At 32.2% G+C, this 26,563-nt stretch overlaps 2 protein-coding genes across 3 annotated transcripts in view; one reads left to right on the forward strand and one right to left on the reverse strand.

Moving 5' to 3' along the window:
* The window catches only part of LOC145971786 (uncharacterized), a 261,713-nt gene that overhangs the window by 151,035 nt on the left and 84,115 nt on the right, over nucleotides 1-26,563 (reverse strand). For both annotated transcript variants that reach the window (XM_083099837.1, XM_083099836.1), the window contains exon 3: nucleotides 12,747-12,806. In XM_083099837.1, the coding sequence (XP_082955963.1) occupies nucleotides 12,747-12,806 (60 nt within the window). The remainder of the gene's footprint in view (nucleotides 1-12,746; nucleotides 12,807-26,563) is intronic.
* LOC145971787 (uncharacterized) lies at nucleotides 23,144-25,302 on the forward strand. Its single transcript, XM_083099839.1, has 2 exons — nucleotides 23,144-23,354; nucleotides 24,139-25,302. The coding sequence occupies exons 1-2, from the start codon at nucleotides 23,163-23,165 to the stop codon at nucleotides 25,300-25,302; spliced, it is 1,356 nt and encodes a 451-aa protein (XP_082955965.1). The 5' UTR covers nucleotides 23,144-23,162.

Consider the following 26,563-nt stretch of genomic DNA (forward strand, 5'->3'; position numbering starts at 1 on the left):
CGGGTACAAAGAGAAAAATTTTCTGAAAGAGATTGCAAAGGGATTAACCTTTAATTGATTGCCCAAGAAAAATGGAACAGCGAACGTGCTCAATAGAAAATCGTTCGTTTTCTTCTTTCTTAACGAGATCTAACCTTCAAGTTAAGATATATAATGGTGCAAAAAGCAATCTCTTGATAGTATTTCTCTTTCCGAAAAACGTGAACACAAATGATCCAGCAGATCGTACAACTTTGTTGAAATAAATAATATATCCAATTGATTGATATCTAGTGTCTTCGATACGAATAAAAAAATGTCAGGAACGAGTTCTCTATTTATCCTCTAGCGTCAGTTTTTCACTGAATGACGAAACGCGAGGACGCAAAAACAGACGCGAGGCATTCTTCTCGTTGGCGGAGTTCACGTGCGAGAGTACACGGAGTTCTTCTTCCGTCTCGAAAGTTCTGCTTGGCGTTCAACCTGCGGAACCGTCGTCGCTCGTACCTCGTGGTTTGAGGAATATTGATTTTCAATTTGCATTCTCCCAATAGCCAGTCATGCATCACATTTCAAAGTTGCAAACCGTCACGAGACGCGAAGCAGACCTTTCCACTTGGTGCCACAGCGCGGATACCATGGATGAAAAAAAGAACAAAACGAAGACGTGCCTGTAAAAACAAAGTCTCGACTGCCGAGAGTGAAGTGCTACGACCGAGGTGAATGACGAACTCGTTGCCATCCGCTAGGTTAAATATTTGATGGCGTCTGAAAGCAAGTTAATCTTGTAAACGCGCACTTCCACAAAAGTACTCGTAGGTTTTGTATAGGCCTCGATCGATCAGATGCATATGTATGTGTTATTGATAAAATAATTTCAAATTGTACTTATTTATCTAAACGTAATTTGTATTTATTTATTTAAACGTCAAATATTTCATCATGTGCCTCTCTCCTATAACATTAAATATACATGTAAATCTCTCTGCGTATTTACAAGTTTAAAGTATAAAGTAATTATATCATTGAGAAAAGTGAAATTGCCAAAGAATCTTATAAATACTACAGAAATACATGTATGAAAACACAATAGAAGAATAAGAACTTTTTGATCTTATTGATCGATATAAAAATAAATAATGAGATATTAAAATTTTAATATTAATATGTAATTCAATATATAATTTCTAAAAAGTATAATTTTTAAGAAATAACTTTGATTTGATTTGCGGTCATATAAAAATGTTATACGTTAGTCTCGAGAAAGACAAAAGGAATATACTAAATGCAGCGCTCTTGGATCAATGAAGTTCAGCCACTTTGCTTCAGGTAGAGTTAATAATGAAGCGGGACTTGTGATGTCTCTTCTATCTTGGTTCTTGCGACGTGCAAAACTTTGGCTTCGAATTCTCAGCGAAAGTTTTGCGCTGTTGCTCACGAGCCATAAGACGTGCAAGAACTTTTCATGGTAATAGGTCGCGATATAATCGACGCATCGTATTAAATTCAACTGACCGATAATGTATGCGTTATCAATATGCATGTCCATACTATTTATAAAAGTGATGACATATTGCATAAATTAATCGCGTATTAACAGTACAATTAGTATAATGAAAGTGAAAATTTGTAGAAAAACTCAACAGTAAAAGAATTTTGGAATTATTGCCGAAAAGATGCGTGTGCAACAAATTCAAAGATGATTGAACGATTTGTTTTCAGCTTGAAGCATTCTGGCTATAAATATTCACTCACCTAACGATGACTCTTAGACTCTGATTCACGAATTTAATTTGCAAAAATCTAATTATTGCGCACCTCGAACTTGGAATGATTTTCAATCATACCGGCCATTTCATTCGCTTACCAAAGTCCGAAACAGGGAATGGAAGACAACAACGCTTGCTAATAAACTATTCCTCTCCCTCGTAACAATATATTACATAATCCGTAACTTCGAGGCTGTAATAAAGCATAAATCACGAAACGAGCATAAATCACGTACAATCAACGCTCTTTATCATCAGAATCGCCTACATATATAAATACATAAAAAAAATTCAAATTTTTGTCTGGCAAAATTCATAATTTATTTTTAAAATATGGTTATTGAACATTTTTTTATTTGACTGTTTCTTTATTGATGCATTAGAAAATTAACCATAAATCGATGTGCTAATTGGCAAAAATATCGTAAATTATACATGTGTAAAAAGTCACAGTTCTTTAATGTAAAATCAATGCAAGGCAGTACTGTTAAACTGTAGCGCATCGTTCGTTAAAGCGGCCATTTAACGCGATAGTTAGCGAGCGTTCATCGAATCGGTCTTTATTTATCGTCCCGGCGGAAAATCGTTTCGTACCGCGGCATGTCGAAAAGCTTCGGAAAGTGGAAGCACGTTTGAGAGGAAATTAGATCGGGCAATTTCCGTGTCCACTAGCAGCGTGAGCGGTTGATGGGGATGGGAAGGTAGTAAAGAGAAGGGATAGATGCGTGATGTGCAACTGACCATGGTGTATTTATTTGTACGATACTGCGAAATTAGACCATTTAAAAGGATTAAATTAGATTGTGTTTAACTAGTGACATACACTACCGAGAAAAAGAACCGGAAAAATACAGAGAAACAAAAAGAGAGAAAAAGAAAGCGAAGAAAATTACTTTAGCCGGATTTTTAGGATTTTATTGACAAGATACGCTTTAAAATTTTAATTTCTTTTTAAATGACATTAACTGCAATTTTACCTTCCTCTAAAAATCAAGACTTTTGACAAGACTGTAAATTGCGTCAGCAGACAACTGATCAGTTCTTTTACACCATCGATACGAATTTCTGCGAATGAGAGATAAAAATACAGAGAAAAATCAAATAAAAAAAAAACGCGATGACGTATGCGAAACATTCGCGGGAATTCTCTTTCGTATTATTCCGTAATCATAATGTATGCCCTGAATGTGCGGTGTATGACAACTTATCTGTTCCTCTTCATCCAGCCCTCGAGAATCGTCGAGCCGCGATGATGAAGCGAGCGGTCCGGAACTCGACGCGAGTCGTCGTGCGTAAGCTGTGACACCTGACCACGCGCGCATCCCGGACAGGGGTAATTAATCTAAAGCCCATCGGGGTGGAGGGAGGGAGGGAGGGAAGGGGGTTGAGGCGAGGGCGAACGATACCACCAGCGTCGCCGCGGGGGCGGCGGTGACAAATTACATGGACGCGCGCGGCGTCCGAGTCGCGGACGCAGTTGGTACGGGCTGCTCGGCACGCTTGGCAGTTGGTGTACCATTGCGGTATGTATGTACCGTCCGCGGCCCCGATGACGAACCCGCGAACGGAACTTCCGTCCGCCGTATCATGCGCGAACAAAACAAGTTGTACGGATGTTCGTTTCCACGGACGTGATCCCGCCGATGGTCGGCGGATAGATTTGATAGGTGAGATTGGCTCGCTATTTTGCCCGTGCGTTTTCGAAATCAAATCTCTTGCTTGTTCAATCAAACGTCCTCTTTTTAATGCAAATTTAAAGCAGACACGAAGTGTTACACTTTTGCGCTGTAATAGATAAAGCTGTAATTGTTTCTCTCTAACAAATTGCAATTTTGCAGACTGTATTTAGTCTGTGAAAATTTATCTTTGCCGATTCGTTTGTCAGGACAAGTGTGTCATAATTATAGAATTAAGTAAAAATTATAAGATAAAATCTAAAGGACAGAATAGATGAGATAATCCTATTTCATATAATAAAATAAGCAACTCCTTTTTTAGCCAGAAGTTTAAATTTATCATACGTTTTCGAAAAATGTACGTAAAAAGCGGATATAAGAGGATAATATTCATAAATTTTTAATATATTTATAATGTATATCTTTTAATAAACGCCATCTTTATGCTATTTCCCAGTGTATTTCTTTCATTTCTATTTTCAAAAACATATCAAATGGAAATCGCTTTTAATTAAATTTGTTAAATATATTTAATATAAATTCAACATTCAATATATTAAAATATTATATAATGCAAAATTAAACACTTTAAAAATACTAACTAAAAATTTATTTTCATGTTCATTTACTCGAATAGTTCTCTGACATATCGAGATTTTACGATTCAATAAACAATTTATTTATTTGAGATAAATGATGTTAATCAACGTATATTTTTTTACAGAGCTATTTCTATTTCCATCCCAAAAAATCAATTTATTTAATATAAGATATATAATATAATTTGAATTATCATTAAATAATATAATTATAATTTATAAGTTGAGCTATGCAAGACCATTATATAAAGAAATAACAATGTTGCATAAAGCAAACCCGATAACGATATCAGTAAAATCGTCGATACCAACGTGAAATCCGCGTGACGCAGTTTCTAGTCGAAACATCGACTGCTTTAACCAGAGATTATGCAAATTCGTCTCGATATCCGGCCGCAAAGCCCGCCAAGCGAATACAGGCGACAGGGCTGAACGTTGGAAACGATACTTTTATACGTGATGGTGAACGAGAGAACTCTGCTTCAAGGTCGATAAAATTGCACATAATTTATAACCTTCCTTTTAATCGGCCGGTATCGGTCGTGAAATTTTATTAAGCCTGATAAAAACGTCGAAACCAGAAGCGAGATCAAAAGATCTCCTAGCCGAGAAATCTCCTCGATCCGATTGAATTCCCGAGGGAATAGCGCCAGGAAATGAAAGACTCGCATTTCGTATAAGAAGATGATACTTGTAACATTTTTTATTTGCGCTCGATATAATCAAAAGTTTTTATGGCTGCGCAAAAAGTGAATGGCAGCTCGAAGCAACCTAGAAGGCAACTAATCGGCTCGAATTCATTCGTTTTCCCTCGAGAGAAAATAGTTGACGAAAAATCGCTGCGAGTTTCAAGCGATTAATTTACAAAATCAATTTAAAAAAAATATATTTTTTTCATATATATACAGAGTGTCCCAGACTTAACGAATCAGCCGTTAATGGTAAATTCCTGAGATCATTTGGAAACAAAAATCTTAATACCAAAATGTTAAAGAAGATGTAGTTTCGGCGCTACAAAAGATTAAAGATTACCAATCAGAGCGTTATGTTCTCCTGTGCTCAGGGATATAGCGCATCAAGGGGCCCGCATACACTGCGATAATATCGATATCGATAGAGGGATCAATATAAGATAAAAAATAGGATTCTGCAGTGAGCGCGATTGTGTCTTCGATGCGACAGTAGTCGGTAGTTTTAACATTTCTATGAAGTCTTCCTCAACATTTTGGTATCAGAATTTTCGTCTCAAATGATCTCAGGAATCTGCTATTAACGGCTGATTCGTTAAGTTTGGGACACTCTGTACATATATATTGTGCAGCAAATCGGCTAGAATATCATCGCTGGCTACAACGAATCGTCGATATCCTTTAACGATGTACTAAAGGCTTTAACAGATCGTTACAACAATGGCGATATTGAACGTAGTGCAGCACGTTCGCGGCTGGCATAAGCTTTGCCGGTCGTTGCATTCCGTATTAAACGCGCTAGCTAGCTTCCCCACGACTAACGATAACCTTTCGACGATGCATTTCGACTGCATTCCGACTGTGCTTCCGATCGTACGAGTATAAATGCGTCGTACATCTACAAGCGCACAGCTGGCAAACGCTCGAGTACGCAACGTATGACACTATTCTCTACGTCAGTCTCGATTTATCATTCGCTCACCATCGCCACCACCATCACCATCGCGAGTACTGCTGTTGCTACGACTAGACTAGTTATTCGTAATTACTCGCGCGAGGGGGAAGCTCGTTTCTCAAAGTGGGTGGGTAGACTGACGGATGGAGAAGTTATATCGCTGCCGAGATCTATCTTTCCCACAGGACGAAACATTATGTGCTGACGTTACGAATTCTTCCTAAACAAAGCATTCTTGCGAAAAGCAAGGAGGGATGATTATGCCATCATAAGTGATTCGCTATAATTTTCCTACGAATGACGCAAACCACAAAGCTTAAAATTTATTAATATTGATAATAATAATTAATATTTTGTTAATAATAATTTATTAATATTAATAATAAAATAATAGTTTTTGATAATTTATATAATAATAATCTTTGCTAAAGATAAATGTATCACAAGATGAAAATAAAAAAGAAGAAAATAATAAATAGAAACGCAAAGTATATTAAAATAGACACAATCGCATAAAAAATAAGAAATTTTTATGTGAAATACAAAAATGTGATATTTTAAAAAAGTACATGAAATTTTAAAATTTGACAGCGATAAAAATAGTATATTCAAAAGTATACTTAAATAATAATTTTTATAATTTTTAAATAAATATGTTATTTTTCAATTATATTTTCCTCCATCAAATATCAAAATTCAAGATTAAATTAAAAATTCAAGATTTCGACGCTTTCAAAACAAATATTAATGATTATATATTGTACTATTTTTAAAAATATATTGGATATATGCTTAAAATAAAATTTTAAAAAATCCTCCATAGATTACATTAGATGAGTTAAATGAGATATCATACATAGCAATGGGAATGTATAATTGGATTGGAGATAGAATTCATCAAGAACACTCGCAAATGAGTATCGCAATGACGAAGCTGTAGGTAATCGTCCGTTAAATGATCACGTTCACCGCGCGAAAGGGTCGTAATAGCGCGTGTATGATACACAGCAAGTTAGTATAACCATCCATCTTTTTCTTCCATCTTTTTTTTTACCTCATTTCTTGTCGTCATTCTTGGGGATACGCGACACAATTTGTCGATCAATATGTTGACAAACGAGAAGCGCACACTAGTCACGCTGAGATAAGGCACACACAACATCGGGCTGTCTCCTGATAATGATTAAAACTTTCTTGTCACGGTGTATGTGTGCCATGGGACACTGCGAGATGCACGTTATTGTCGTGCGCAATATGCGCGCACAGAACAGTCTCCCACCCCCTTCAACCCTTTCTCCGATTTCGCTCTGTACCGCGCCACGGACCTCTCTCCGGTTCTCTATCGGCTACAATATGTGTGGCATATTGTAATCTATGAGCCGACTAGCGCCCAGGTCGCCGCCGGCAATGATGATATCAAATGCAGTGATTGACGCTCCGTTCTCCATACTCCCCGTGGTTAAACTGGCGCGACCATCACCATCGTCATTGCCATCGCGTCGCCATCATCATCGTACGCCTGCAGTCGCATCGTGCGCGAAACGACATGGAGAGGTTGCATTATCCACTACGTACATGTGTGCGCGATTAAGTCTGAACGAACCTTCCGGTCATTCGCGTCAACGTGAAACGAATCAAAATGCGAATTTAACTCAAAGCGATGCTAATGAGTTTAGGGAAGTATCGATTGTACCGGTCAATGACCGATCAAAAACTGATTTCAATCACTGACATCCCTGCTGTTTACTAATACGCTTCTGATTCTGGATCAATTGTGATGAATCATAATGATTCTACGCTACTCTTTGCCGTTGAAAGTTGCTCGAACACAAATATTGCTCTTGCTAATTCTCCTTAAATGTTATTTATAACAAATATGTACATGGTTTGATTATAGAAAATATATTGCATGCATTTCAAATTTATTCTTTTAAGTGAAAGTGTATTATTGTAATTTAAATATTTCATAAGCAATGGCAGAGATAATCATTGATAATTACAATTATATATAATACTGCAAATCAGTGAAATCTTACTGAAAGAATCAGTTTTATTGACTATTTCATTCCGGTGATATTTAAAAAAAAATGCATCTTATATATGTGAGATAAAATAACAATATCATAATCAATAATGAGTGAAATATAAGAGCAAGAAACAAAACATAAATATTTTCACTAAAAATCAATAAACGTTTCATTAATTTTCAGCAGAATCTACTGTCTGCTTAATCAGCGACATTTTTCATTAATTTGATTTAAGGGAGCAGACGCAGAACCTCCGCAAAATACCTTCATCGTGCAAAAACATCGCGCATATTCCTTTCAAGGTAGTCGAGATTAAATAAGAATCAACGAGACGAACAAAAAAGCGCCAACGAGACTGCACCATTTCCGACGTCCCGTAAATTTATATCGCTCGCGTGAAAATTTACAGGCACGCACGACTATTCCAGCAAGCTGTATATTTTTTTCCCCTCCAATCGGGCCATTGTCTGCGTACGATAACGCCGAGAACATATCGACGCATCGATCTTTTGCTCGTCCGTTTATTACACGATAAAATGAAACAATATGTACGGAGAAAATATCCGTTACTACCACTTGTCGACGTTTCTGCGCCCACTTTATATAAACCAATTTTATTCAATGTCATCAGCTAATCTCATCAGCGTTCGCTAGTCGCGACTATCGCAACGCATTGTCATTAACGAAGAATCGCATTTCCAGTACGTATGTTACTGTCAAAATTCCCGTTACTTCTCGTTCCAGCTGTAAACCTTCTGATAAACACCAACGGACATCGCGCTACCTCATAGGAGCAATTTTAGGAAACTCATTACTATTGCACTTCGCATGTTGGCTTATCTAGTTTCTATGCTTCATAAAGGATCATAAAGGTAGCTCTTAACGCGTTACGGTCGTACTATTGTCGTTCGCGTATGCTATCCGGTAATATAACCCAAGCCCGACGCCCGCAGAAAATTTTTCATCGACAGTGCTAAAGTGCTCGTTTTACCACTCCCGACGGGTTTACCATTCTAATTCCTGAGCATACCGAGTTGTTATTAGATAGAGGAGATAAAGATAATTCAGCCAGTCGCACGTTTGCGAGAATCTCGAGGATCTCGGTGGACAATAGCTTTTATGATCCATCTCCACGATCGGAATAATGTCGGTGAATATCCTCATCCTTGCACTTTTTCAGCATTGTTCCTCTATGTACTTTTTTTCTAATTTATGATCGTCAAGAGCATTAAAATAATGCAAATGTTGAAGGAGAAAATCTCATTTAACATATGTAAATATATGGAAAGTCTTACTACGCAAAAGAAAGTTTGATTGTACTAATAATTTACATGACATTTTCATACAAATTAAATTAAAATAATGAAATAATTGTTACGATACAAAAGGATCGGCTTGATCTTAACCATTTTTCTTTCTTGCTCTTCCACTAATTGGTATAAAGTCCTAAATTATATCTTATAAGAATAATTATATCATGTATAAAGTATATTTGTAAATCAATAATGTGCGTCACAAATTTGATGTGACATAGTAGATCGATTAAGTTAATGAAGACATCGTATTTACTCTCTTTAATCCATCTATACTTTCTAGCATTTACGACTTTTTAACGTTAAAGTTCTAAATTACTCTGTAAATATATATGTAAACTCATATTGCGTAATTACATAGAACCAAAATACTACTAAATGTACTAATAACTTAGTTAAACAAGACTAATTAACTTTATTAAGAGTTTTACGTCAAAGAGTTTATCCAATTCGATATCTTAATGTTGAAATTCACAAAAAAATAGAAACAATGCAAAAAAGTAACGTAATAAAAAAGAATCAAATTTTCAATTTTTATCACCGGTAATATTTCTGAAAATTACATCTTTATTTCTAATATTTTATTTACTTTTTACAATTTTTGCCTAATCCAATATTTTCTTTCTACCAATTTAAGTAGTATAAAATAAAAATAGAATAATTTTTAATTTTTTTCTACTATTAATTAAGATTCTCTGCAATTTTACATATTTTATTATAAATAGTATATAAAAATATTAAAGAGAAATTATTCTTTTTTTTTTCATTTTCTTTACATACATGTATATTATCATAAAAATAATTCATTTTTTTATATCATAAATATCAAATTTATTAATTTTTATTAAAGTAAATACATTCAACAATATTGTGTAAAATATCTTTGTTATGAGTTTCAAAAAGGAATTAATATGTATATTAATATTCCTACATTAATATACAAAATCTATATAAAGATATATATTATATAAATATGATTCCTCTACCTCTCTATTTATCATGTGCGAAAGTGAAATTTAAGCAAGAGAGATTTATATTTATGACCAAACAAGCATCGATATTCCTTTTGTGCCATCAGCAATATTTGATATCAGTAAATACGACGAAAATCTTTCATTGAACTCCTTATTTCACATTCGATATGCATTTTTATTCTTCTTTTCATCTCCATCGTCACTCTTCTTTACACTTCTATCGTTCTTATTTTCATCTAACATTATGTGACTATTGTTTATGTCGATAACTACAAAGATAAAAGAAATGCCTTGTAACTGACGTGATGTTCACGATACAAGGCGACTTTCGTGCAATGGCGACAGAAAAGCATTTTGAACAGTGCATGATAAATCGCCAACGAAATTTTGCTGCGCGAGTCGTAAAGAAAAAATTTCAGTTGCATGAAAATAAAATGCTAACAGTTTTAGAAATATTCCATTGTTGGAAATACTCTAATATGTATTTAAATTAAATAAAATTAATCGAGTATGTATTTAGTGCGAGAACGAGAGAAAGGGTGAATTTGACATAATAGAAAATCTATTTTAATTATTTTCATTATTATGACTATGCTGTAAATAAAAAAAACAAGTATTTTATTTATTCATTAGATTTATATCAAGCTTAAATAACTCTCTCTTCCTTTCTGTCTTTCTCTTTATCACTCTCTCTGATTTTTTACTTTCTAAGCAGGATATAGACGACGTAATTCTCTAAATTTACATGACGTAAAATATCGACTCGTACCGTTCACGAATCGTTCGAAAATGTCCTGAAAATTACACGGGTTCCATAACTTACGGTAGATTTATACCTCGCCCGGTGATATATATGTATATCGAACTACCACCACCGAATCTAATTGGCATACACATTAATACAGGTACATTAACAGAGGCTACGCGATTAATTACCCGTCCGCGATCCAAAATATTCCCTGTACGCTAATAAATTGAATTCACGTAGCGGAGCGAGTGGGAGACGCGCAATTAAATAACGGGCAAAAATAAAGCGGCATTGTTTTTTCAGACATGCCATGCGTGACTACCATGGTCTTTTTTTATTCGCGCGGAAATTTTTTTCACGCCATGACAGCTACGTTACTAAATCTGACCGAAATTACTCGGTGGTTCTGTATTAATCGCGTTGCACGCAGAGCGCGTGCGACCACCGTGATGCTTGCTCTTCCATCACGCTGGACACATCGCGCCGAAATATGCTACGTGGTGTATTACTGTGTCGCGAATGTAATCACAGTATGTGAACATGTAAATCCGAAACAATCCACCACATTAATAGATGCAAGATGCACACGCCGTGACGATGAGGGGATCTGCGCGCCGCTATTTTTTTTTCAATCTACGATTTCACATTCATACGTCGCCTCCGAAATTTCCGCGAAACGTCTATTAATTCCATAATCGAATATTTATTTCGGTTTCTGCCGGACATGAAATGTTGGACCAGAATCTGCTTAACGCTTAGCGTGTATTTCGTAATAAAGCAATGGGCAATTAATTTTCAATATATGAATAGCAGTCAGACGCCTGCTCCAATTAATTCTTCGATATAATCTCCGATATGACGCATTTTCTTTATAACACTCTTAGTGATTGCATTTGCAAATTGTTTCTGTCAGCTATTATATACATATCATACTTGAAAATTTAATACGGCATTATATAAGTCGTTTATCTTCAAAGTAATGCAATTTTAAAATAATAAAAATTTTAACATAGCATGAATAATATAAATACGATATACACATTTTGAGATAGATAGAAAAAGGATTTTTATAAAATTTATTTGATGAATATCTAAAAATTATTTTCTTGATACAAAGATCTATAAAGATCGAAACAGTTTCAATAATCATTCGAAAATTATTCTAAATTTTCCATTTCAGGGGTTAATAGCTGCCTAATTGATAATATACTCGTAATTGAAATACGCATACGTACAAGTTTAATGCAGAATTATCAATATCGCTGCATCTCATAATAGTATCGGCCACAGTGGATTTAATCATCATGCGTACATGGTTAGTAATAGATAAATTGTTATTTATCTCTTAGTTGTTATCATCTACATAAACATTCATTACACAATACATAATATAAATATATAGTAATTTGTGTGTATAAATGTGAAAAAAATTTATTTTCCATCAAAAGGATGAATCATTTTTTCTTCTTTGAAACTTTATTTTTTCATGAAATATTCAATCTCATAAACTCTATGATTTCGATAAATTTGCAAACATCCGTTTAATATTTGCGATAAATTTTTTAAACATGTTTTAAGTTGCTTAACTTAAATATTTCAATAGTAACATGGATATCAGTGTTCGTTGTACATGATTCCACGATTAGAATGCCGCATAAGCGGCTAGAAAAGGGAAAGTTTGCAAGGTTTAGTGTGTTAAACCCCGCGAGAGGAAGAACTACTGGAGAGGGTGGACCACTTGGTAGCGCTGTTACTTTTAATTAGCGCAGCCACCGCTCTATTTCGGAATAGTTAGCAGAGCGGAGCCAGCAACTTAGCAGCGATTTTTACTCATTAAGGTTTCCGGAAAGATTTCCCCTGGAATAATGTAACGCGAAAAGATAAAAGTCCTCCTCGGCAACAGACGTTGCCTAACAGAGGAGTTATTTGCTATCATTTTTTAAATAGCTTTCTTTCAAAACGATAATCATCAACGCAGCTGATTATATAATAAAGGAAATTCAAAAATAACACTCACCTTGCGGCTATTTCCATCCTTAGGGTTCAGGTCCGAGGCTACTGTTCCGAAAATAGTTGGCTGAAAAAAAATAATAGTTCGTTAGTGCATTAAGTATAAAAATAGAGCGCTACGAGCGCTCATAATTATTAAAAGGAAATTTATTTGGGTAGTAATAATGTTTTAAATAATAATAAAGTTAATGACGCAAAAGAGAGAAAAAGAAATCAATTATTTGTGAATATATGTCCACAATTTAAAATATATTTATGTCCAATAAATATACATCTATACTTAAATGTTGAATATAGTGATATTATCATAAAAATTTAATTTTTAATTTTTATAAGATAATTAGATAATACGATAATACAAGAATTAATTTATAAAAGCAATCATATATAACTTTATTAGTATTAAATAATAGATTAAATTACGAATATGGTTAATTTAGATGTAATTGTTCATATTAAATTTAGTATCGCAATAATTCTCTTCTATTTCGATCATTATAAACGGTATTTTGAATCGCAGCTTCGTGTAATTCTTTGCCTCCAGCTAAGAATTCTTATATAAATGTACGCTGGATAATTAATACGGTACTTCATCAACCACGTCGTGAAGCTATTACAACTTGAATTTATCTTTTATCGCTTTCGAAATAAGTGTAGAAGAGAGTGTTCTCTCTTCCACTCTCTCTCTCTCTCCCCCCCCCCTCTCTCTCTCTTTGCAATCTATAAATTTATATATAATTTTCGCTTTTTAATTTTTACATATAATTATATTGGAAATACGAGGCTGCAAGGCACATCTTGTTACATGAAACTGCAACTGATTATACGAAACATTGGTTAACTGCCCGAAACTAACGGCAAGCAAATGTTTTAGGTTTAGAAATTATCGAGGCGTATACATTATAACGCAGATAGAACTGTAAATTGTAAAATATCGTCGTAAAATTACGACGCATCATAAATTCAAGATGACATCTTGTCCGTAGTTGCATATGGCGACCATTAATTGTTCTCAACAGATAAAACATATCAGAGTCATATTATTTAGAATAAATAAAACGGCATTCAACCATAATATATAATGAAGAATAAATAAATGCTTGTTTGTAAATAAAATATACAATTGTGCAAAAAATTATAAAAATGGTACAGTAAAAATTGCGAATAAATAACTCGCAACAATCCGTAATTTTCAAAGCAAAGATACATGGTTAACCATAATCTATATTCACTTTTACATATATCATTTTTCATATATATATTTACAAGTTATACAATACACATCCGCTATTTTCATTCGTTATTATTTTAAATAAATTTAAATATTTAACTGCTAACTGGAGACGTGATAAATTTAAAAATTATAATCAAAACGTTCTATTTAAAAAATGCTTAACTGTCATGATATATAATATGTTATAATATAACGTTTTTAGTTATAATATAACGTGAAATATATTTGAATTTAATACAGTATAAGCGGTTTTATTATCTGCTTGTAATATGCTGAAACAGTCGCTAGAGTAATGATAATGCTAATTTCCTGAAAATTTTATCACATACGTCAACACGACTATTTGGTCGTGGTCGAATCATCTCGCAAAGTTAATTTCGATAAATTATTGCATCCGATCCCATTAGACAATTTAACGCGCCACATATTTTGCCACGATTACCGCTTACAAATTTTACCGTCGAATTACATTGGCAACGAACTGTCGACTGTTACTACTCGCTTAATTTCAGATCGGCCAAACCACGGTCAATATTTTATAAGGCTTAATGAAAACTGTCAACGAGACGACAGCACTGAAAAATAAAGCGGGTTTATTCCCCTCCGACGATACGGCTGGTCGTTCTTCTCAAGTTTTAATGCATCGTCCGTTGCAAGGAAATTAAATCGCTTATACAAAGTGACACTTTGAGTTTCTTCGTATAAATTTCTCGGATATCCGTGTGTGCCCGTATACTCGTGAATTATATGACGATAAAGAAGAATATCGCGCACTACCTCCGCTACCATCTTGTATCAATTTGCACTCGCAACAATAAACGACGATTTTTATTGCTAGACGATGAAAATTGTACTCATAAATTTGTTTTGTAGGTTTAATTCCATAAAACTGTATCACCCTACGACAATAAATAATTGTGAGTTTGAATATCAATTTAAGTAGCGAATCACATATACGTAGTGATATGAATTTATATTATTATAGTCACTTATTTTTTTATGATTACGCTTGTTACGATTCAGTCGCTGATTTTATAATTCCAGATAGCCATATTATTCACTTTAAAATCATCTGAAATAATTTCATCTATTTCTATTTCAAAGTAACAAAATATATATATCATTTTATAATATATAATATTTATTTCGAGTGGAATGATATTATTTCTATAAATTATATTTATACTTTTTTTGAAAATATTTTGCATCACAAAAATGTGTACATATTTTACATGTTGTGTACATATTTTATAATGTACATATAAATTAAAATTTTTCATATAAATTAAATTTAAATAAATTAATTTTTTCTCTTCATATATATATTTCAAACTTAAATCTTATTCTTCTCTGATTCTGCTCAGTGTATCACTATACAAATATATATATAACAGATATTAAAAAATTATATAAAAAAATTATATAAAAAATTATATAAAAAAATTAGTAAAATTAGATAAAGTATTACATATAATTTCATGACGTTGAATGTTTCGTGACATCTTGTGCATACATTTAAAACTCGCACAGATCGTATCTCTTATAAAATTCGTATATTTATCTTCGCACGACAATACTGATTCATTATACGTTAATTCCTCGTTTAATTGCATTACTAAGAGTCTCTACGTATTTTTAATTTATTTAGGCTCAATGAGTGTCATTACAATGAAATCCAATTTAAATTTGCAGGGTCTCCTGCATCGCGGAGATAGAAAGTTTGCCTCCACAAAATCGAGTGTCACCGACAGCAGCAGCAGAAACTTCCAATATCTCGCTAAAAAATCGAGCTGACAAAATTACTTGGCTATCCTCACGGGCAAGAAGCTTTTCCTTCGATCGTAGTAAATAATCAAACGAAAAGTGTGACAGCTTATTCTCAAAACTAAATTTACTTCAAGAGAGATTTCTATTGTCACTTTTCTCTATTAAACTTGTGTAAGTAATAATTTGTACAGAATTGTACATAATAAAGTAAGATTTAAAAGTTGGACACTGTGTGAAATAAAGAATAAAATTTTGTTTTATATTTTAATATTTCATTTAAATTCTTTCAATAATTACATGTTTATATACTAAAGTAATCTTAATTAAATAATACCTTTTTAATTTCTATATATCTTGCAATATTCAAAATTATTGTACGAGTATTATTATTTAAATCAAGTAAAACTCATTTCAGTTTATCAGTCAGATAATTTTATATTATACTTATATAATATATACTTCTAATAAAGTATATCTCTCCGTATGTGTGTGTGTGTTTGACAAACTTGATTTAAATTGTGCTTACGCACTCAAATTAGATTACAATATTATGCTTTACAAAGTTTTATGAAGATTAATAAAATTTTAGATACAAATTTATTTCATATAGCGACCTATAAATATTCGTCATCAAATTGGCAACCGAAAGTTAACATTAGTTAGTTTCAATTTGATATTTTCCAATAACGTAATTTCTTTAAAACATCATCATGCACTGATCATCAAAATTCAGAAGACGATCACAAAAATTGAGATGATCAAATTCAGGAATAGATCGCTATGGGATTGTCGAGTCTATAAAAACCCACTCGAGGAAATTGTTATCGATATTGAGGTGGATGCGACCGAAATCGAAAAGCTGATAGCAAAAGACAAGAAATGAAGTCGTGACAGGCATGAACCTGCATCACCTTACTACGAGAGGCATCAAGACAACTTTTTTGAAAGTCAAAAGGTATCGTCCGAGAAAGAGAAGAATCCAGGAGAGAATGGCATAAACTCTAAAAAATCGTATGAGGATGCATTAGAATCCGAATATCAACGATATACGAAAAGAAATATATTGACATTTAATACCTGCATAACTTCTAATGTAAATAAATATAATCGTTGATTCAAAAATCAGAAATGTTAATATAAAAAAAGATGAAACTGCTTTTATATCCCAAACAGAGAATCCAGTTGAGACGTCAAGAAAAGCGAAAAAAAATGTTTATATAAAATCAAATATATATTCATTAAAATTTTCAAAGAAAAAATACAAGCTTATTCTATACCAAACGTGAAATCGAAGCATCTTTCCGAAAAAATTGAGAAGATTTTCTGAAATAATTTTGAAAACTAGTGAATCAAACTGGTAAAAAAAAAGATAATTATACTTTTAAATCTGTCGCATCAGAAAAAATTTCAAAGAAAGATAATTATTCGCATGTTAGACATATAAATACTAATATTTTGATTAGAAGAAAGAGTACTTAAAAATGATTTTAATTTATGTACATCACCAACAAATCATACCAATATCTCGAATAAAATATGAAAAATATTAATAATGAAAAGAAAATTCTAAAATTAAATTTAAAAATGATAAAAAATGGCAATAAAGTTTTGACGCTCAGTCAATATAAAAAAAAGATATTCCTAAACAAAAGGTATTTCTAAACAAAGTCTTGATAAGATAGAGATTAAAAAGGAGATTAACATGTAAACTAAAAATGATTTTGAAAAAACAATTAATAACTGACTGATATTGAACTGATATTCAATAATACAAAATTATCCAATAATACAAAATTTTCTATCATGGAAACATGAATAAAAATTAAAAATCTCCGATTTAATTATTTACAAAAATCGAATCGAAGTGTTCTGCTTAAACGTAGCGAATAAGAATGAAAATTACTCGGTTAGAAGTACATGTGTACTATTTTAATCGAATACATAGTTTATTAAGATAAATGTGATCAAGCAATATGTGTATCGAAACGAGACATGGACTTTCGATTTTCCGTACCATTTATGAAATCATAATCATGGTTGCATTGTTCTGCATTGATATCAATGTTATTATTGATAACGTACCAGTCATTCCAGTAGATGAAAAAAATAAATTATTTTTTTTTAATTATTTGTTAAACGATTTGTTACTATATAATCAAATTAACAACATAATAATTGAATTCTTAACAAAGAAAAAAAATTCACCAAAATTATCAACATATATAAATCAAGCTTTAAAGTGCAAAATAATTTGTGTTACTCTATCATGTCATTTATTTGCTGTTTCATGCAAATAAATAATTTGTTTAATATCTGTATTTATATTTATAATTATTTTTACCAATTAGAAAGTTGTTGAGAGAGATATCATTTTTATAATTTAGGTTTTTGCATAATCTTTTTACAATCTGCAAAAAAATCGCGATTAACTGGTATATACCGATTGTTCTTAGAAAAGTTCTAGAATAATTATGAGTGGAGGAAATCGTCATAAGAGAGACGGGATTTGCTTAAGAATAATAAATCTACCCCCACCACTCCAATCGATCACCAGTATATCTATATACTTGATGTGTATATGATATGTTGCTGGACAAAATGGCCATCAGCCATAGTAACCACCTGTTCGTGCCTGTGGTATTTGTATTTTGTCTCCTATCGCCACTCGTGCGGGCCGAGGATTCAGACGGTAAGTACCAAACTTTATATATGTAAATATATATAAGTATAATTTTTTATTTTATTTTATTATTAAATATAATTTAATATATAAAATATCTTATTTAAAAAAGCAAAAGAAATATAAGACAACGTATTTAATCTAATATCAATATTAGCAATGTAAGTGTAAGATGTCATATGTTTGACATTAAAACTAAATAACAAATTTAGTTAATCACATAATTTTTTAAACAATTACTAAATTCTTTTAAACTCGGAAATTTTGTAAGAAAAATTATTTTGAAATATACCATATAAATTATTTAAAATTGTACCAGATATGTATTATCCGGGATTTATATAATATTATTTCACTTTTAGTGAATATTTTAATATAAAACACATGGCAATATTATAATCGTACTCTGACAAATTTTTGATTAACATGCATTACTTAAGCTAAATCTGCACAGACAGATTTTATAAAATCAGGATTATATGATCGCGCTATTTTGGAGAAAATTATCATAAATGTGTATATGTGAACGAAAAAAACTGGCAAAAGGAATACGATCTACTATGACGATCATGGCAATATCGTTTCGTTGTGATTTACGACGTAACAGTTAAATGTAACGACAAGCCAAACAGGAAAAACAAGAATCGATTCAAGTCATGTAACTGATGTAACACGGAATTCTTATCTCTATCCGCTTCAATGGATCGACCAAGGATCGCGTCGTGATTATAGAAGCAAAAGATCGGAAGAGGATGGCGCGCTTCTCTCGCCTCTACGATAATATTGCCGATGACTTTTTTTCGACGTCTTTTTACGCCATTCTTATCGAGACGAATCATATCCGATAATATTCATCGGTACAATGTAGAAATTGCGTTCCGATTATGCGCTGATTTAATTCTTTTGTCTTGTTATATTTGAATCACGTTGAAAATTGCTATTTTCACTCTTGCGTCTTGATCAGATTATTTGTCACAGAGACACGAGAAACTATCAGAAAGCATGTTGTCTGTATACGATAAATTGTATAAACGTGTGTTTGCGCTTTATTCCATTCTCTCGGACACCGCAGGAAATGTTCCGTGAGCTAAATATATCTTCCAAGTTTACGGTTTCTCGCTGTCTCTCTAAATGCTTGCTTACGCTGATTTCCTTTCTCTATTTTATTTTCTGTAGCGTTAATTACAGATTTGATCATTACAAAGTTTCATTATAAATTAATTATTATTTTTAGATTTGTTCACTACGTCTGTTAATATGTAATATATAGATAAAAATATAAAATTTTATATAATAAGAGAAAGAGTAAAACCTTATTTTTCATTTAACTTCAAGTAAATTTTGTTTTTAATAGAATTTTAATTATAACAATTAATTATAACAATTAGATGCGCAAAAATATTTCATAAATATTAACTGTTAAACAAAGATGAAGAAAGAAGATATCTTACAATTAGTCTAATTTTCATTAAAGAAGAGCCGAGAATAAGTTGATCGATAGTCTATACATCTTCGGTATCAGATTCATAAAAAAAAATCAGAATTAGATATATTTAATAAATATACAAGATATAAATAAAATCATTACAGCTATTATTTCGACACAATTATTATTTGACAGTTTTGTCATACGATAAAGAAAACTCATTTTCTTATTTGATATTCACTGGTTTCCAGCAAATATCTCTTCTGACAATTAAGCTTAAGCTCTGTGACGTCAATCTCGCAGATAAACTTAAATCCGCTCGAAATGGACGTCATCGATTTTCTATTTCCGGCGCGGATCGTATCGCGATCGTAACGCGCCGGCCAAAGTCGCGAAACGTTTCGCATAAAAGTCGTGGCTGAATGCAATCTCCGCGCACCGATAAAAGCTGTCGGATACTTTCAGCTCGTTATATCGATCCGCTCAAAATACGGTGCTAACTTTGTAGATTACAGTTTACTTCGTGTCGTAGTCCAGCGTCAAAGGGTAAAGTTGCTTTTTCCCCCCAACAAAAGCTGGCGCACCCAAAATCTAATTCTACCGTCAGTACTGGAGCGTCCAGTATGTCACGAAATAAATTAAATTCCGCCAAAAGTGCTACCCTCATTGGCGAGTTAATGCGGATTATATAATTTCCTTTCCACTCTTAATTTACGAAATCACACGAATTTCGTACTGGAGTGCGTTTTATTAGTGCCATAAATCTTTTTAACGAACTCTACTTTGTCCTGGAAATATTTTGGATATATGAATTTATAAATTATATTTCTTATATTCGTAGTTCTTTCATTTGTAATTGAAATTTTAATATTTTAGTATTTTCCATTGCTTCTATAAGATTTGCATATAAATATATTTATGTATATACATTTATGTTACTAAATTGAATTAATTGATTATTGCATAATTACCCGTAATTATACATAATTACCAATACAAAGGGTTAGTGAAATTTCATAAAAATCATTTTTATCAGTAACATAAGTAACAAATTATGTAAAATTTTATATTATAAAGTAATTTAATATAAATAATATATATACATAATATTCATAAATAAGTAATCATGTGAATGAATGTGACAAATAATATTGTATATACAGGGTGTCCCAGGTATCTTTCGTCCAAAAAAAAAGACAGATTCTCTGGCCAATTTAAAAACGATTTTTCCTCAGCGAAAATGTCGCGGCACTAATAGTTTTCGAGTTATAAACGATTGAAAATAAAGGGTTTTTCGCAAACTAAGGCTTATGGGAATAAAATATTAATAAAGTCACATTCTTTAGTTAATTTTAGGTAGAGTTTACTTTAATAGAATTTTAATTTAAGGCTTAGTTAGAAAGATACATGATGACAAAAATTGGGAATATGCAAAAAATAATGATCTCCCTCGACATTTTCGCTGAGGAAAAATCGTTTTTAAATTGGCCAGAGAATCTGCCTTTTTTTTTGGACGGAAGATACCTGGGACACCCTGTATGTTTATGATATTCATATTATATCAAATTATGTTATTTCGTGATCACTTTTTGTTTATGAACATTAAAAAATAAGTTTTAATATATTTCTATCTTCTTTTCGATTTTAGTTTATTTTGATTTACTACATTTTGCGCAAATAATTTAGGATTAAAATTAAAATTATAATCGCATAATTCCATAAACAATAAAAATTGACAAAAATTAACACAATAATTTAAAACGATATTGCTCTATTTTAAACAAAAACATAAATCCTCCGAGTTATACTCATTTCTTTTTATGGTTTTATCGAATATTAATTCTAATGAAAGTCAAATATTCAAGAATAGATATTTTTGTAACATCAAAGTGATTTGATAGCCAGAGTTTCTCCGCAAAATAAAATAAATGAAATAAAATACGACGAAAAATGGCCGTGATGATGATACGTGCATCCGCGTGTGTGTCTACAGGAGGGTGTCTGGCACAGTTGACGAATCAAAAGTAAATACCAGCAAATGGACTCTACATGGAAGGGGGGAACGACGACGGCTCCCGCTTTACTACGCTTTTATCTTTTCAATTACCATTCGTGCCTCGCTAGCAATTAAATATCGTTAAACCGTGCTCCGATTGCGGCCGAAAGCGTGCAGCTCCGACCTGACTATATGTCGCCGAAGCGACTCGTTTCATTGTACGTTTACGAGCTAGCACGTGTTACGCGAATTTGATTCTCCCCCCGTTCGCATTTATCGCCTTTACACTTTGCTACGAGAACAATCTTTTTATATTGGCGCCGTATTTAATCAATAAGAGTTTCAAATCATCGAGAAATATTGAAATGCATTAGTCACATTTTTTGAGGAATTAAAATGACAAAATGAACCAAGTAAATTCTTTACAGGAAACTGAAAAGAGAAAGTAATAAATAATGATAAAAATTCGACAATATATATCAAAGACGAATGATAAATAGCAGAAATGAAATGAGTTAAAAATATAATTGCTACAGTAAGTTGACATTTATTTATTTTCGTTAAAGACATGATTAAAGTTTAATAACCGTTGGCATAATTACTTGGGCATAAAATTAACACATCTCCAAGTTTGACGAACGAAGAAGCTAAGGAACGCATGGCAAGAGACATTAAGTGGCTCTTTGACAAGGACGTCTAGCTCTTCAAGTGGTTCAATTTACTTCATATTATATGTTCGAAGTGTAACCAAGTGCGGTGATTAACCCTCGCCTTAGGACCAAGTATACAGCAACTGTCTTGTTTGCAGATTATACCGACTCGAGACAGCTCGGGAAGAACCACGCGGTTTCAAGGCAGAGAAACAACATTCAGTGGTTACCGAATTACAACTGGAAACCACTCGAGCATTATGGCCTGAGGTATTCCGGTAAACCACAGTCAGTCACTGCGTTGATCCAATACACAAAATGTTTATAGTTTCGAGTTTGTTTCCTGTTCAAAAAATGTTTTGCGTTTAGATTTAAAAAAATCATAATAATAATAATAATCAATCAAAATATTTAAGATATATCATTAAAAGATATAAACAGTGTAACTCTCTTTTTCTCTCTTTAAGAGTTAAATAAATCATAAGATTTGCAGAAATATTTCATTTTTAGAAGAGGCGCGATATATACATGAGAAACAATAATTATATAAATTATGAGTAAATAAGTCTTTAAACGAGACAATTTTATGAAATAATAAATTATTGTAAATAAAATTAAATGAAGCCAGCTATTCTCCAACAGCGAAGAATCGACGGAGGAAAAAGCGGGGATGGAATTTACAAAACCCGAGGATCCGGAACAAAGGATAGCAGATCCGTGGATAAAGAAAATGCAAGAGATAAGCCGACAGAAGAGAGAAAAATGGGTACCATACAAAAGAAACGAGAACGAAAAACTCACCCTCGACAATGTCGAAGAAACTACGAGAGCGAACAAACTTAGAGACGATGAATCGATCACGGTGAGAACATAAGGAAATTGCTCTTTTTATAGAGGTAACATTAAGTTAACGCACACAAGTATCTTTTGGCGCTGCTATACTTTGATACAATATCCACAAAAAACTACAAAGACAAATTATTCTTTGATATTTTTCTTAATTCTTGTCTATCGTAATATTATAATAGTATATATTACAAACTTTTATAATGCGTTTATGTTATATTAGTAATTTTCATATATTTTAGATACCAACGTTTTCGAAAAGCGCGAAACATGGTAAAAATATAAAAAAACAATAAGAGCTGACATAAATTCATTTAAAGAAAGCGAGTCGTCGCAAGTAAATGTAAGAGCAGGTCATAAAATTAAATTTAATTTATTAGCAAAATTTAATATTGAATATTTTATTATGTAAAATAAATTATGTGCAATATTGCACAATTGAATATAAGAAATGTATAAATTCAATTTCATTATATTAGATCTCCAAAATTAATTTAAAAAAATTAAGTCGCTAATTAATAAAATAATTAGTGTTAATCGATATATTTTTAGAATATATGCATAACTTATATTCGTAAATCTGTCTCTAAGAAATATGAAGCATCCGTCTACGTAAAACTAGTTTTGAAACTCTCATAACTTAAACATCATTCTGGAAAATTTTTAACAGATATAAAATCATAAAAACTTTACAAAAACTTTATAAAAAAATTAAAAAAACATAAAAAGCGAGATATATAAGTCTTAAATTCATAAAAATATTTAAATAAAAAATTACTATATAATTATTCTTATTCCAGCCATTTGATCCTATTCTAATGACACTCGCACAATCTTCAATGGATCAAGACAGTGCGAGTGTGAACAATTTCCACGATTCTTCCTTACAATCTACGGATACAAGAACCGATGAACTAAGCCAAAGGCTCGATCTATGGGATATAAGCGCAGAGAATACATCTGCAGATATTATTCAAAAAGAACCCGTTATGCTTCATCAACGATATAAGGACTATGAAATATCTAACATAGAAGAAGTTCCAATCGACAAACAGAACGCAACTGCGGCGAATTACGAAAGAAGCGAACTTGAGAAGGAGGATCGTTCACTCACCTCTAAAGTAAATTCGCAAGAATCTAAAGAATCAAACTCACAAGGATCGAAAAGTCAACATAGATCTAATAATAGAAAAAAATATTCAAACAGCGATGAAAATTTAAATTATAAGAATAACTCTAAAAAATCCCTTGCGAAAGTAAATCCAAGACAATCAAATCTCTCTCAAAATGATAAAAAGGAAAACAGCAAAAACAAGAGACATAACGAGGAGACGGCAAAACCGTTCATGTGGAAGACCAAGAAAGAGAGGGACGATGCGGAAGAGAAGGACACGACAGGAAGACCGCTGAATCATGGAGGATCATATCATCCTGGCAGATGGGGCATGAGCCTTTCGCAGCCGCCTATGGAATTTCGAAAGGACATATTCCGATCGACACATCGGAAAAATAAGGAACATACTGAAGGCGAGAAAGATAGAAGGCATGATTTGGTTGAGCGATGGGGCAATGCCACCTCACCTCCGAAGAAACCTCTCAAGAATGGAAACATCATGCTGCATCTTACCGCACACTTGGGCACGAAATCGCCAAAGCCGGGCCAAGTTAAAGGATCTTCCAATCATCGATCACTTGCTCATCAAAACCATCAGGCTTCTCAAACGGATGACGAGCATAATAAGGAACTAGCTGAGACTTCACACGAACAAATTCCAAAGAATTTTTATCATTTACTATATCCAAAAGTCAATTATCAGAATAACTATCAAACAAATGTTGATCTTAATCATCTGTTAAGAAATCTAAAATTTCTAATGCAAGCTTTGCAATCTTTGCATGAACAAAATGTAGATATACCAATGTCTTGTTGTATACAAATTCCATACGTCTTATTCCGTACTTAAAAAGAGCTTCTTCTCAATCTGCTTTTACTTTATCATATTGTTTTATTATAAATATGTAACTTAAAATTTATCGTCAAATATTAATCATCTATAAATATTTTAAATAATAAATCTCTCACAGATTATTTCTTCGTAATGTATTGATTAACGATATCTTATCAAATAATAATTATTTAATTTTTAGTGAAAATTACATTTGAAATAACATTTAATTAAGCCCCAGATTAATAATATTTTTATATGTTTTTATTATCGAGTATTTGGCCAAAATGCAGATAATTAAAAAATATAATCAAATGTGATATCTTTATATTATTCAAAGTGATTTTCCTGTCTATCTGGACATTGTTAAACTAGTTCTTTTTTATTAGTCATCTTAAAAACACGCATGATGCAAAATTGTAAAATGTATTTTAATGATTGTATTTATGTCGTGTACGATTTTTCATAATTTCCATCAAAGTCAAATAAAAGCCAAAGAAACAGTTGATTTATTATTAATAATATGATAAATTATATATAATGTACACATACAACACGAAGGCGATGTTGGATAAATTCCTTGATAAAGTTATATTATGATAAAGTTATTATAATTGTTCTCAATATTTCGTATTATTATAATTTTTATTATTATAAAAAGTATAATAGAAAAATTATATAATATTCTATTAAAATTATATAAACAGTGAGAAAAGTCTATGTAATATAATAGGAATTCTAAACACAGTAATAAACCAATATACAGTTGGACACAATGAACAATTTGTCTTGTTCGCTCTATTAACAGAACAGCATGTTGACATTTCGTGATATTGTAATATCTCGTGGTATCTCTAATTAACATTTTGCATGTAACCGTGCAATTGTACCTCATGTTACCACGTTAATTGTAAGTCGGTCTGATAACATTTTTCGTCTATTTTTTCTTTTGCGGTTGCACGTATGTTTCTTCGTCACACAACCCGTTGCAATGAGGCGATATAAAAATTGTCGAGGAAAAACACGCAGGAAATAAAACGACGTTCAACTAGGATAAGCCTGAGAAAAGCATCGTTCTTGAAAAAGAAATTCTCAGACATGGCAATAAATTCGTTTGCAACATTAAAAACGCACGTCAGGCAGCACCGCAAGTTTTTCATCATGTCTGTGACCGCACAAGTATTTATACAAATCCTATATAGCTTTACACAATATTTCTTCTTACTTTTTATAACATTTAATACATCTTCTTTCATTTCTTTACAAAAGCAGTGAATTT

Source organism: Camponotus vicinus, unplaced genomic scaffold, assembly GCF_025532165.1.
Source record: "Camponotus vicinus isolate PSW18456_S1 unplaced genomic scaffold, iyCamVici1.0 SCAF_5, whole genome shotgun sequence".
Taxonomy (NCBI): Eukaryota; Metazoa; Arthropoda; class Insecta; order Hymenoptera; family Formicidae; genus Camponotus; species Camponotus vicinus.